The sequence below is a fragment of the Salarias fasciatus genome (genome assembly GCF_902148845.1).
Source record: "Salarias fasciatus chromosome 7 unlocalized genomic scaffold, fSalaFa1.1 super_scaffold_4, whole genome shotgun sequence".
In the NCBI taxonomy this organism is placed as follows: domain Eukaryota; kingdom Metazoa; phylum Chordata; class Actinopteri; order Blenniiformes; family Blenniidae; genus Salarias; species Salarias fasciatus.
Genome location: NW_021941229.1, coordinates 25,548,210 through 25,561,963, shown reverse-complemented (window position 1 = coordinate 25,561,963; position 13,754 = coordinate 25,548,210). Strand labels below are relative to the sequence as shown.

Genomic DNA, 13,754 nt, shown 5'->3' with positions numbered 1-13,754 from the left:
CTGGGAACGTTTGGTTTGATGTGTCGCCGTAATGTCAGTCCAACACGGCGCTCTGGCCACAGGAGTGTCCGCCTTCTGGTTAGAGTGTGTTGTTCTCTGCAGCAGGTGTGTGTGTGCTTTCATTATAAAAAACAACCAACAGCTCCCACTAGTGGCCTGCTGGGCTAACTACATCGTTTTCTGTCATCAAATGTTGCGTAATCAGGAAACTTTTCTGAAACAAAAACGCAAGAGCGATGCATTTTCAATGAAAACTTGATGTAAAAACGGGTCCTAAGTGAAGATGGAATATGCAAAAATGTGTAAATGATATGATCTGTGAGATTTGTTATCTGAGTGACAGCGCTCTCTTGTAAACTGAATTCTTAAATTATCAATACCATTTGGTCAGGTTTAACTTGCAGATTGTGCCTCTAAACAGTAAAAGTCTTTAACTGGGTGCTTTTTCCAGCCGTTGCAGTCTTTCAGCATGAATCTGATGAGGAAGCCTGACGTGTGGAGTGATCGATCTGCTGAGGCTGAGTCAACAGGAGGAGGAGGAGAGAGGAGAGGAGGAGATCCCCTCCACCTCCACCTCCACCTCCACCTCCCTCACTACAAACTGCACCCTGCAAACAGCTGAGTCTTTTGGGAGTGCAGAACTTGCTGATTTTGTAATCCTGCAAGAAGCGGGGCGATCATGAGACCCGTTTGATGTCTGGACCGCTCTGGCCTGTTCGGCTTATCGGGAGTGCGGCGGCGGCTGAAAGAGGCTTTCTGTTCTGGGAGGCCTGGACCTCCAGGTAGTGCATGCTTCGACTGAGGGTGGAGTGGAGAGAGTTCGTGGCTGACGGAGGTCAGCCGGGTGAGCGGGACCTGCGGGGACACGCGGACGTGGCGTCCTCAGATGAAGGTGGAGTCCAAGGTGCTGGTGTCCTGCGCGCTGCGAGCCCGAGCCTCGAACAGCTGCTTGATCAGGGCCGACTTCTCCTGCTCCAGCTGGGCGATGCGCTCGCTGCGCTCCGTCACCTCCTGAGAGAGAGAGAGAGAGAGAGAGAGGAGGCGGGATGAAGCCCGGCCGTCGCCCGGGAGACCGGGGGACCTGCCGGACATGTCGGTACCTGCGTGAGGAGCCGGTTCTGGTCCTTCAGCCTCTGGATGGCCTGGGGGGGGCCGGGCCCGGAGGCTGCTGGCCGGCGGCGAGCGCCGCGGGCGGAGCGCCGCTGGAGGGAAACGACGGCTGCTGGGAAACAAAGAAGAACCCGCTGAAGGAAAATCCTCTCAGCCAATCAAATCACACAGAGATGAAATAATTCACTAGTTTTAAAGCCCAGAGCGATGAAAAGGAAACGGTCTGGCAGGAGTGAAGAGTTCTCACCATCCCGGCAGGGATCAGCTCGTTAAGGCAGCGGTTGACTTCTTGCAGTTTGGGAATGAGAACATTCATACGACTCTGACTGGCTTCTGTGAAGAAATCCTGAAAGCAGGAGCAGAGTTCAGCTGAGTGACTGGGACGTGAACTTCAAGCTATTCGAACACACATTCAAGGTCAGTTCAAGAAAGGTCTCATATGAGCCACTGAAAACAAACCGCAGTGAACCTTTGCATTAAAAGAAATATTACAGTTTTATCATTCATGTCACTATGAATTTACTCAGAGAATCACAATGTTCAGCATCTCACATAATTCATGAAAATCTGCAGCAACTTTCAGCAGAAGCTCCTGACGAGTGTTGATAAAATGTCTGTCTGAAGTTACTTCATATGCTTCCAAAAATAGCTTTCTGAGGAAAAAGTGTGTGAACAGTCTTGAGCAGGCAGGTGTGAAGTGACAGGATGCGAATTCGCTGCAGCTGTGGAACCTGCGTGTCACATTTCACACCATCAGTGAGAACACAGGACATTTTACAGCCAAATGTTAAAACTGCAGATATGATATACGAGTCCGGCGACTGCACCGAGAACCAGACGGTCGGAGTTTAGTGGCTCGATGAGGGGAGCTTCTTGCTTGGCTCTCGGAGGAGGCGAGGCTACTAAAGTACTCATGTATTTTCATGTTATTACTGTAATGTTTGATCCGGAGGATTTCACTGAAGCCCCTCGAGCTTCTTTCTCCTGCATTGGGTTTCATTTCTTGTAATTCTAGATCATATCATTTTGTGCAAATAAAGGAAAAAAACAAAAGAGGCCAAACCCCCAGCAGTCTGTCGGCCAAATTACCCAGAACCATCCCCCAGACCGCCAGCCCTCCCTCTGGGGTCCTGCTGTCTCTGAATCCCTCTGGCAGGATCCCAGACGGACCCGAGACATGAAGGAAAGTCTAGCTTTTGTTTCACACGGAGGTCTTCACAGGGCCCTGCGACTCAACATAAGAGATCTGCTAAACTCCCCGTTTTAAACCGCTTTCTGAACTTCTTTGCGGTTTCTGTTCGCAGCCAGCGGAGACGGGCAGCGCCGTCCAGACTCACCGCGCAGTGGGAGCTCTGGCCCACCTGCCGCTGCCGCTCGGTCACGTTGTGGATCTGGCCCTGGTACCAGTCCCGGGCCCGCTCCACCACCTCCAGGCCCGCCAGCAGCGAGTCCTTCTCCTGCTCCAGCTCCTTCATCTGCTTCAGCTGCACGAGGGGAGAGTTCAGGAGGAACGTCAGATCCACACACGTCATTCACGGATTTCTGATTCCACCGTCTGCTGGAGCAGGGGTGCTAAACATCAGGCCCGAGGGCCAAAACCGGCCCGCCAGAGGCTCCAATTATTTCCTCTTCTTTCAGCCTGCTCAAGTAGAATTTGATTGATTGTACAGCGTTATGGGATGGCTCAGCCGTCCTGCACTGCGCTGTATTAAAAGTGACAAATAAAGTTGCTGTCATATTTAGAGAGCGGTCGTCAAAAGAAAAGCTTCGCGCTGAGCAGAGATCACATCTGACCATCGGTCTGGAGCGGCCGGCATGACGGACATTGTCCTTTCACCGGGGGCATCTGCGGCGCTCTCCTTTGTGCCGGCGTGGGACAATGGCGCCGCACCAATTGTGCCGGACTCTCTCTTCCAGTCCCGAACAATGTTTAGAGGAGCAATCAGCTCGGCGCCATGGCAACAGCGAAGCAACCTAGAATAGGGTAAACAGCGGAGCCACTTCAGCTATGGCCACCCCTGTGTGTGTGTGTGTGTGTGTGTGTGAAAGGGGAACAGAGGGATATGTGTGTGTGTGTGTGAGTGTGTTTGCAGCCCAGCTTTCAGAGTTGTGCTGACCAGGCTGTCCCGGCCTGGACGCTGGCATCCAGCCACACGGTGTGTCATCTCCCCGTCCAGCCCTCCGACCCCCGGCCACTCGCTAACCTCCAAACCCCGAGCAGGACGACTGTCCTCCTCCACAAAAAGCCTGAGCGCAAACCCAGGAGGAGGGCAGGGGTTCAGAGGGGGGCTGGTGTCGAGACTGGAGCCTTGGCCGAGTGTCAAGCTGCATGAATGTGTGAGGGAGCGCATTCACTGTAAAAAAAAACCCTTAGTGAAACTCATTCCCAGCTCACACGACATTTCATGTGTTTACATGTAAACAGCAGAAATGATAAAAACAACATAGTTTTCCAACACCACACACACACATGCAGAGAACAACACACTGTAAACATGAACAATGGGAGGACACCGACATTCATACAGGCAGATGTACAAGAGCAGAACTGCAGCCGTGTTTCTCTTATGCAGCAGCAACGTTTCAGAAAAGGTGAATTTTTCCCCCGTTTCCATGGAAACGGAGTGGGAAGTCCCGTTTCCAGCGGCTCAAAGTACCGTTGTCGTGTAAACGGACACCAAAAACGTGACGGAAGATTTGTATTTATATTGTCAAGCACAAGGAGGCTTAATATAAGTCAAATGGCAAGAAAAACGATTTAAAAAATCTAAATGACTTCTAGTCCAGAAAATACAGTCTTGGCTCAATATAACAACCTTCAGGGTTTATTTTTGGGAAAAATCTTTCCACTTTAACAGAACTTTATTCCAAAAATGGATCACACTCAGCGTGCAGACAGAGCCTTCACTGAATGCTGCTGCCTTTCTCCCTTTCTTTTTTTTTTTTTTAACGGAGCAGAGGAAGCCAAAACAGACTAAAACGGACAAAAAAAGGAAAGAAGAGCAGCGAACCGATGGAAAGGTCCGTACATGTGTGTCCCTGTGTGCCTCGCTTCTGGCTGAATGAGCAGGCCTGAATACACACACAATGACGTGACCCCCGCTACACAAGCTGTTTGGCTACAAACACAAAGAACAACACAACCACCTTTCAAACCGCACCGACAAAGAGTGTGCTCCTGACCTCCAGGCGCCGCATTATATCATACGGGAGAGTGTTATAATGAACATAACGGCACGTCAGAGGCAGTCAACAAGTTAAGAAAACTCTAAAACACAAAATAAACTCGTTATTTACACTCAGGTTATTTACTCTTGTGATCAGTTTATCTGTTTGAGCCGTATTAAATCCCCTCCGGTCCTCCGTACAGAGAGTTACAGCCCCATGAAGGCTGTCTGCTGCTGCAGACGCAGCTGACAGTTCAATACAGAAACAACCTGCTGGCCTCTTCAGACCCATCGGAAAGTCTAGAAGTGCCCCCCCCCCCCCCGCCACCTCTCCGCCTCCCATCGCTCCACTCACCAGAGGAAGGAAGTGCAGGGCCTTGCTGCTGTAGAGGCTGCTGCTGAGGGGGATGAAGACGGTGGTGTAGGCGGCCCACACGGCCGTCCAGGCCGGGCCGGGCCGCCCCAGCGACTCCTCCACTCCCACCGGGGCCCTGGGCCGGACCCGGCTCACTACCATCGGGACAGCAGCGGGCCAAGCCGGCCAGGGTGGGAGGGACGGAGGGACGGAGGGACGGAGGGAGGAGGGGGAGGAAGAGGAGGGTGGGAACGCAGGGGCCGGAGGAGAGGAGGGAGGGGAGGCCGGTCAGTCTGCCTCCCACGATATGGAGAGGCCGGAGGAGGGGGGAGACGGGAGAGACGAACACGGGAAGAAAGAGGGAGAGGAGGTGAGCTGGAGGAGAGAGAGAGGAATGGAGAGGCAGAGGGAGAGACGGAGAGTGAGAGGAGTGGAGGGTGGGAGGGGCAGAGGGGCGGGGGGGAGGGGAGGGGAGGAGGGCAGCAGAGGGGTGGGAGGGGGATGAGTGGGCCAATGGGAGGAGGGCGAGAGGAGAAGCCCCCAAACTGGAGATCCTCCTCACACAACGGGATCGTCTTCTCCCGACTCTCACTCATCTGATTTAATATCACACTTTAAGTATAGAGTAGAATTTAATCTTGAACCTTGCTGACTTGTTTCTACGTTGCTAAAAGAAGTAAAAAAAACAACATTTTTTCTCATCTTTAGATGGTTAAAAGTAAACGCTACTTTTTCCCCTTTTCATTTACTGAGTGCCTCATTACTCATAAGGGAAACTAAAAAAAAAAAAAATCTAATACCATATCATATAATATGTAAGTTTTAAGCTCTACCACTGCTGAACAGTGGGCGGCAGTGTTGAGTCAAGTGGTCTTGTTTGGAGTCCCAGAGCTCCAGATCGATTTGAAATTACGAAAACCCTTCTGCATAATCATCCTGCTGGTTGATCAAGGTTATATCGATGTAAATAAAACATCTGACATATCGTAGCTTGAAGCGGGGAGACGCTCGCCTCGATGTTCAAGAAGATAGGGTTGCTTTTTTTGTTTTTTTACACATTTACACACTTAAAACGTCAGTTTCCACATCTATGTGATTGGAAGTGACCATATGTGGGAACTCCCCACGTCTTCTAGTTTCAGTCAAACTCGTATTCATGCAGGATCCAGGAGACACGGAGAAGGGTGCTTCTGAAATCCAGCATTTATGAGGAACTCTGATACTTTCAGGAATCTGTCGGAGTTCTAGAACATGTGAGAGTTCCACAGTGGGTCAGAGTTACACATAATTTAATAATATTCATGCACAGAGCTCTGAGCCACTGACAAAGCAGGTTTTTAGAAATGCTTCAACTGTGTCTCTGTGGAGATGGGGGGAAACGCAACTTTTCTGAAACGCTGCTGCTGCGAACCAAGTTCTTCTGCACACACTGCGGTCGATGGACGATAACAACGGCGGCCTCCAGAGTGTCATTTATTTCATTTAGAGAAGCAAACAGCACCCACTAATGGCTCGACAGGCTAAACTCATCGCTTTTTTGTGTTTCTGCCGTTTCCATGTAACAGACATCATTTTCAAAGTGTTGCCCTGCAAACGTGAAACTTTCATGAAATGAAGAAACAAAAACGATGAGTTTTCACTGGAAAAGCTGGTCCTGATGCTGGACCAGGGAACAGCTGATGCTTCAGTGACCCTGAAGCTCCACTTCACTTCACCTCCATCGGAATAGGTCTGGAGTTGAGCAAGACGTGAGCAAACAACATAACCCTGTAATGGGCGAGCCAGGGACGGGCCAGGAAGTCCAAACCCTCTCCCTAAGCCCCGGTTTCCAAATATCTCAACCAAAAGGTGTGTGTGTGTGGTGTGTATATACCAACCATTCCGTAATCCACTCCGTTGGAGATGGTGTGCCTCCGCTGCTCCTCCCGACTCCGCCCGTGGCGCCGCGAGCCGCCCGAAACCCCGAGCCGACTCGCTCTGGGACCGCGGCAGACCCGGTTTCACAACACCTGGACAAACAGGAGGAGGCGGTTCAGACCAAACACACAGGAATGACTCTCCCGAAGGCTGAACCTCACTCAGAGTGCCAGATTCAGAACGACAGTCGCTTCACGCTGCGCTTCGGGCCGACGGCAGAGCTCCAAACGATCACGCAGCTGTGACCCAACACTCTGAGTAATGAAACAAAACTGCTGGGTTGTAAAGATGCACAGATAGAAGGTCACATATAATCAAACAGTGAAAGAGAAAAGTTGTATTTAAAGTACCACTGGATTACAACTACAGTAAAAACCACTTCAAATACACATATGAAGTAGTTTTCTAATAAAAACAAACAAAAACAAAACCCCAACAAAGCATTTAATTAAAAATAAGTGAGAGAAAACATCCTGAAGTTAATCTTTAGGTTTTCAACTGATGTTTATATGCAATTATTTCTCATTTCTTTTCTTTCTTCTTTTTTTAAAACCTCTTTTGTTTTATCAAAGTCAATTTAATTCCTTTTTTTTTTTATTTCCATCTTATCCCATCAGACTAACTTTAAATCCCTCCAATAAATATGCATTTCATATCATTCTGCACCTCATTACCCTGTTTCAGGTCGTCACTGCAGGCACTGTCCACTTCTGATGTTTCATTATCTTGGTTTTATGATCTGTGAGGTTGTTTTTCTAGAATTTTCCTACTTTTCATTCATGTACACTTCACTTGTGTATAAAATCAAAAGTTCAATCCATGACAGTGTGCACAGCGTCAAACACATTTCAGTTCAGAGGCCACTACAGCCCAGTGCCATCATGATGAAGCCAGACAGACCGACAACAACCTTGATATTTTTAAACTTTAAAGTTCATTTTATCTCACATTTGTATGTCCTTTTTCACTACTGTAAAGGACAATACACAAGAGGAAGGAGCAATGACAACAAACTGCTTTGTCTTGTGAGAACGACCAAATAAATGAAGCTTCCAGTTTTCAACCACAGGAGGGAGCTGTTAGAGGGCAGTGTCAAAACAAAAATACAAAGCAAAACAAAAAGAATTCATTTAAAGAGTGCAGCTCCTGACTGAGAGAGAAGGTTCAGTGGAGCAGAAACACACAGCTGGAAATATCTAAACACACTTCTACTCAGCTCAAACTCCACAGCAAACCCAGCTTGCTGGTGTTTTTCAAGCTCTAAAATAAGATTGACAATAAAAATATGTGTAATGACGGAGCAGAGAAGGGTGAAAATATGACACTGAGGCTGAAAGAAGTGGTTTGAGCTCCTGAAAATACAGCGTACGGTTTGAGAGACGGGCATGGAGCTCATCTGATCCGTCGTATGAGGAGTTAACGAGTGTTTTCCCTGCAGCCAGGTCTTCCTGGAGGGTTTTTCCTGTTGCCTTTGGTATCTGTTGTTCATACGTTTATTAGCTTCATCTTAACAGCTCAGTGACGTGTGAATTCTGATCCACACCAAGCTGCTATAATATCCTTTAAATCAGGGTCAAAGTTCAGTTCAGGGGCCACAAGCAGAACAGTTTCATCTTGAATGGGTTCAGACAGGTAAAACTGTGGTTTGATCACCTTTAAATGGAAAGAGTAACACTTTACTTGAAGCCCCCCTGCATAACACATTATAAGTACATTCATAAAGCATTATAATGCCATTATAACAAGTGCAGCTATAGTTATAAACGTTCATAGATGATCACAATGCCAGGACCTAACCCTAATCCTAACCCTAATCCTATGCTGTATAGTGCTGTATAGTGAGTTATAAAGCATTGTGATCATGTATTAGTGTTGATAACTACTTATAATGTGTTATAAAGGGGGGCTTCAAGTAAAGTGTTACCATGGAAAGTTTTTCTTTGTTGTGTGTGATATCAGTGACGGAAGTGTTTGTTTTTTCACAAAAACACGACTGTTACTGAAAATGAAAATGGACTGAATATAAAATAAACCGGTTTGCCCTGAAAGTGTTCACAATCCGTGGTTTTTCCTCAGATCTTTCTTGACAATCTGAAAGTTTCTTCAGGAGGAATGAGTGCGGTCTGAAAACTGGCCTGCCTGCCTGCCAGTGTTTCTCTTCAGACGACTGTCGCTTCTCATTCCAGCAGATCACTTCAGCCTTTAGCGCGTCTTCACACACTCGCCCTGGCGGTTGGGCTTCCACGGCGGAGGCTGCTCGCTCGCTCCCGCTGTCAAAGGGTTAAACAGCCGGTGCTTTTCCCTCCACCGGGACTGTGGGAGATTTCGTGATGCTGTGGGATTTCACTTCTGCTGTGATTTGGTGAGTTTTGGCCTCTCTGCTGTAATCTGGACTAATCCAAATGGGTTTGGCCGTACGTGGGCGGGATTACACTGCTGGTCAACTGGGAGGCCAAAGTGTGTGTGGTGTGTGTGTCTGTGTGTGTCAACCTCCCAGCTCCGTGCCGTGACCATTAAAACACTGCACTGTATATAGAGAGAGCTGAGTTGCATTGAAATGCTGTTAATCGTACTTTGAGCTCATTTATATCTGACAATTAAGCGTATTCGCGGAGCCATCCATCCATGAGGAAACCAACAGGAGCGTTTGGTGGGAGCAGTGTGAGCTCTGACGGCCCTCGGGGCCTGACGGAGTGTGAGAGAGTCACTCTGATTAAAGCTCCTCACACCCCTGACCGAGTCCAACAACGCAAACTTGGACGGACTCGAGAGAAAAGAGAATCTGAAAGAAAGACCCTCCAGAGCGGAGGGGGCCGGCCGGGGGTCGACAGGGGAGCCTGGACGCTTCACTCTGAGCAGCAGCTTCTTTATCGACATCCATCGCAAAGGGCAAAACCTGCAGGGTTGTAACAACTCCACGCTCGCACACACGACCTTTGACCTGGCCTGGGGTTAACAACGGTAATTACTCAACTGGCCCACTCACAGCTGAAACAGGGGCCCTGGAGCAGGCCCTGCTGAAACGGTGACATTATCCGATTGCCTGGGAACCGTGTTATATTTGAATTCTGCCACCGAGCCTCGCTTCACTGTGGAGTTCAGCTGACTGACGAAGACCGACACGCAGGAACTCCACAGACATCGCACACTTGTGTGGAGGTCACGGCTCGGCACGTCCAATTAATCTGTAATAGGAGGCCGAAACCGGTAAAGCTGCGGAGGACGGATCAGCTCAGTTATGCATGCATGCAGGCAAACGGCTTACTCAGGGAAACTCAGCCTCAAGTGTTGTCTGTTCTGTGTTCGTCTGACGGACGGCCGTGGACGAGGGGGGAAGTGGCTCCAGTGGCTGACACCAATGAAGTGGTTTAAATTAGCTGTGAGAAAGTACATTCTTTCAGTGAGTTATATTTTCATACATAAAAGGTTAAAAACTTCAAAGAAATCATTGGTTTTCTATTTTTAAACTAATTTATTAAGAGGAGCGGACACGGAGCGGAGACATCAGTGATGCTGCCATCAAAGCAAATTAACTAGCATCAGTCTCAGAGCCATGGCTTTATGTTGAGATTGTAGTGATTTTCTGGAGCTGTTGTTTGATTTTTGAAAAATATTGCGAATTTTATCCCATGTACTCTGCACTGCAACAAAGAAAAACTTCATTATGGCACAATTTTACCAGTCCGGCCCACTCCAGATGAAACTGGACTGAATGTGACCCCTCAGCCGAAATGTCTGACACTCCTGGGTTCAACTTAAATTAAAATAGAGGCAAGAAGTGGTTATTGAATAACTGAATCAGAAACAAGACAACATCTGGCACAGCAGCAAAAATACAAAAAAGCAAAGCTGGAAACACTGCTGGTGAATGACTCCAGCTGCCACCCGGGACGCTCCGGCCTCTCCACCGGGAGGACCTGGGGTTCAGTGTCAGCTCCTGGACTCTGACATCTGGACAGTGGGATGGGAGCAAAGTCACCACAATCCAAGTGGAAATCTGACCTGCTTCACCACCTGAGCCCAGATGGTAAAGTTTACTTTGGCTGCATTAAAAATCTGAAAGTTTGAACTTTATGTTTCATTTTTGGAAACTTTTAACAGCTTTTACTGGAGCTCCTGTTGGGGGTATGCCGTTGGTCTGGAAACATCGATGAACCTGGTCTTTTCAGATCAGACATTAGAGACATAATCTGTCATTCCTGGACTCTGATCGGGTCCAGACCTCTCTCTGGACCCTGTGGACCCTGACCCTCCTCACACACTCTGGTTCCAGGACTTACTTGGTCCCTGGAGCTGCGGAGACTCCAGAGCGAGAGACTCGATGGAGCGGACCCTGCTCTGCTGGGGCGGGGTGGGCTTGCTGGCCTGGCCCGGTTCGGCCCGGTAGCACCCGCCGGCAGCCTCCGGGGCGACAGGGACCCGCTCCAGACTCCGGCCGGACCTCTCGAAGCCCGCGCCGTACCTGGCCGGTCCGCAGGAGTTGGGGTACCCGGCGGGCTCCCGGCTCTGCAGGGAGGACGCCCGGTGCGGCGGCGGCGGCTGGGTGTTCGGCACGTTGCTGGGCCCCAGCGGCCGGACCTTGTTCTCCGCCCGGGGCCCCGCGCCGCACGCGGACAGCGGCGCCCCGGGCTTGTGGGGCAGCTTGGGCGCCTGCTGCGGGTGGACGGCCGCCTGGGCCTTGAGCTGGGAGCTGTGCTCCGGGTTCAGCATGGAGTACCGCAGCCCGGCCACGAAGCGCTCGAAGGTGAGGCAGCCGTGCGGGGGGGTGACCCGGCGGAGGCAGCCCAGCACCCCGCCGGGCAGGTCCCGGGTGTCGGCGCCCTGCCAGCGGCTCTCGATCTCCGAGATGTGGACGTAGCCCCGGCCGCCGTCGTCCAGGATGTCGAACAGGGGTCCGCAGGCTGTGCAGGAAGGCTCTGGGGAGCCCGTCCGTGGAGTACTCCGAGTCCCGGGGCTGCGAGCCGCCCGCGGGGCCGTGCAGCGCGTCCCTCCGCGGCCCCGCGCGGCTGTACGTCCCGTTCAGCTTGCAGCTCTGCTCGGTCGCTATCAAAGCCATGGAGGACCGATGAGCAGGTCCGAAACTTCTCTACTGGTATGGAAACACACAGGTGGGCTCCGGCAGCGCGAATAAACCCCTCGCTTCCCCTCTGAGGTATAAAAATTATCTTTTTTTTAACTCTTCTGCAGCATCGTCCCGGTCACCCGTCCGGTCGGTCGCTGAGCCCCGCGTCCCTCCGCTGCCTCACACTCTCTGATCCATACTTTCCTTTTCCTGCCGGGACCGCCCTTCAAACGGCTGTGCGCGAGCGGCCCGCCGGCAGCCATTGGCCGCGGCGCGCACGAGCCCTGCGCCGATTGGCCGCTGCGCGCACGAGCCGAGCGCTGATTGGCCGAGAGCTGAAGTGGGCTTCAGTTTGAGTTGTGCTTTTGTTATTTTGTCATGCTGCGGAGACGTTATTCATAAAATCTGGATATGATTACTGGGATTATCAAGAACGACGTAACATCAGATTACACGCCTATTTTATCAATGTTATTATTATGACAACATTCTGCTGTAGGAGTGGAAGAGGTTCTTTCACTGAATAAACAAGTTTTTTACATGTGCAAAATGTCTCTTTGTTGTCTGAATGAAACTCTCAAGGTATGTTTATTACATTCATTTTAGTACTTCAGAACTGCCTCAGTTGTTATTTGCACAGGAAGAAAGAAAGCAAGCACGCTGCACTAATCCTCGCTCTGCATTTAACCCATAGGAAACAACCGACTGGCAGTGAGGAGCTGCACATGATAAAATGAAAAGTCAGAGTAAATGTAAATACATTTCTATAATGATTCAAACTGCTGCACCCGGAGATGACAGGAACCAGCAGGAAAGATCTCATCTCTGTCGTATTGGTTCTTTTCACTGATGTCCTGTGAGATCTAGAAGCTTATAGTTGGGTCTTATTTGAGTCTCCCTGTTCCATTTCTCAGTGAAGCTGCCTTAGGTTTAGACCACTGGGAGACCTTCTTTATTGCACTCCATTGCAAAGTACCATGAGGTTCCAATTAGTTAGTTGCAATTTATATTCATGCACATATCAAGACTATGGTAACTAAAGGAGTTTTATGGCTGTAATGGAAACTCCATGAGCTCAGCTCACTTTCAAAACATGTTTTCTGCTTTTCTTTTCTCTGACTCTGAGTCACTCTTCACAGACTGACATTTATCTCTGACCTGCCCAGACTTGAACTCTCATTTTCTCCTCCTCTGCAGAAACTGTAAGAAAAGTGGCGGATGCTGCAGTTTAATTTCTTTAGCTGGTCCTGTCGAACCACATTCCCAGTCCCTTAATTCCTCCTGCATGCACTTGACTTGATATGGATGGAACGCGTAATCAATGAACACACTGGCATCCTCCCCTCTGCGATGCTCAATCACACACCAGCTGTTCCTGTTAAAACGTGTTGATTTGTGGGCATTGATTATGTCTCCAGGCCAGAGAGATGAGTCAAACAGATGAAAAGCTTTTGATTTTTCCACCATCGTCTTTATTGAAGGCATTTTAATAAGCAGGCTCCATCCAGTCGACCTTTATCAATACTGCTTGATCCACCGCAGGGCCGCCGGGCCGATCCTGGGTAACTGTGAACACCATGCACAGCTGTTTATTTCAGATATTTCCACTTTTTCTGGTTTCTTAGCAAATCTGCTGTAGGTTCAGACTGCAGGGAGACATTATTGCAATGAGCTCCTCTCTCCTTTCTTTCCTTTTCTTTGCAAACATGTATGTACTTTATCTGAAACTGAAGCTCAGCATTCATTTAAATTTAGATGTCTGTTTTTGGACTTTGCAGAAAATCTCCACACGCATAAGGAAAACATGCAAAGGCCTGGGATGAACTCAGAGATATTCTATAAAGTGATAACACTAAAACTGAAACCATGAATAGAGCTGAATTTATTCATTTTTAATGAACTGGTGGAACTGAGCTGTTATATAACCGACGGAAGGGAGAAGGTTGAAAAAAAGAAAAGAGGATGCGTACGCTGTCCAGTCGTGGCTCGGCTCAGTGTGATCGCTCAGCTCACAGGGTCAGACAAGTGAGCCTCGCTCCGGCTCTCCGTGTCACACAAACACACACACTGCTGCAGCAAACAGCCAAACACACACACACACACACACACACACACACACTCCATAAACCATGCCAGTGGCCAC

General features: G+C 49.4%; 1 protein-coding gene across 1 annotated transcript; it reads right to left on the bottom strand.

Moving 5' to 3' along the window:
* Positions 1–717: 717 nt before the first annotated feature.
* Positions 718–11,774, bottom strand: sapcd2 (suppressor APC domain containing 2). The gene is given in 9 exon segments (XM_030085318.1): positions 718–1,011; positions 1,101–1,159; positions 1,162–1,219; positions 1,358–1,456; positions 2,448–2,594; positions 6,510–6,597; positions 6,599–6,641; positions 10,830–11,439; positions 11,441–11,774. Coding segments are annotated over 9 exon segments (1,398 nt in total). The 5' UTR covers positions 11,606–11,774; the 3' UTR covers positions 718–882.
* Positions 11,775–13,754: the final 1,980 nt, after the last annotated feature.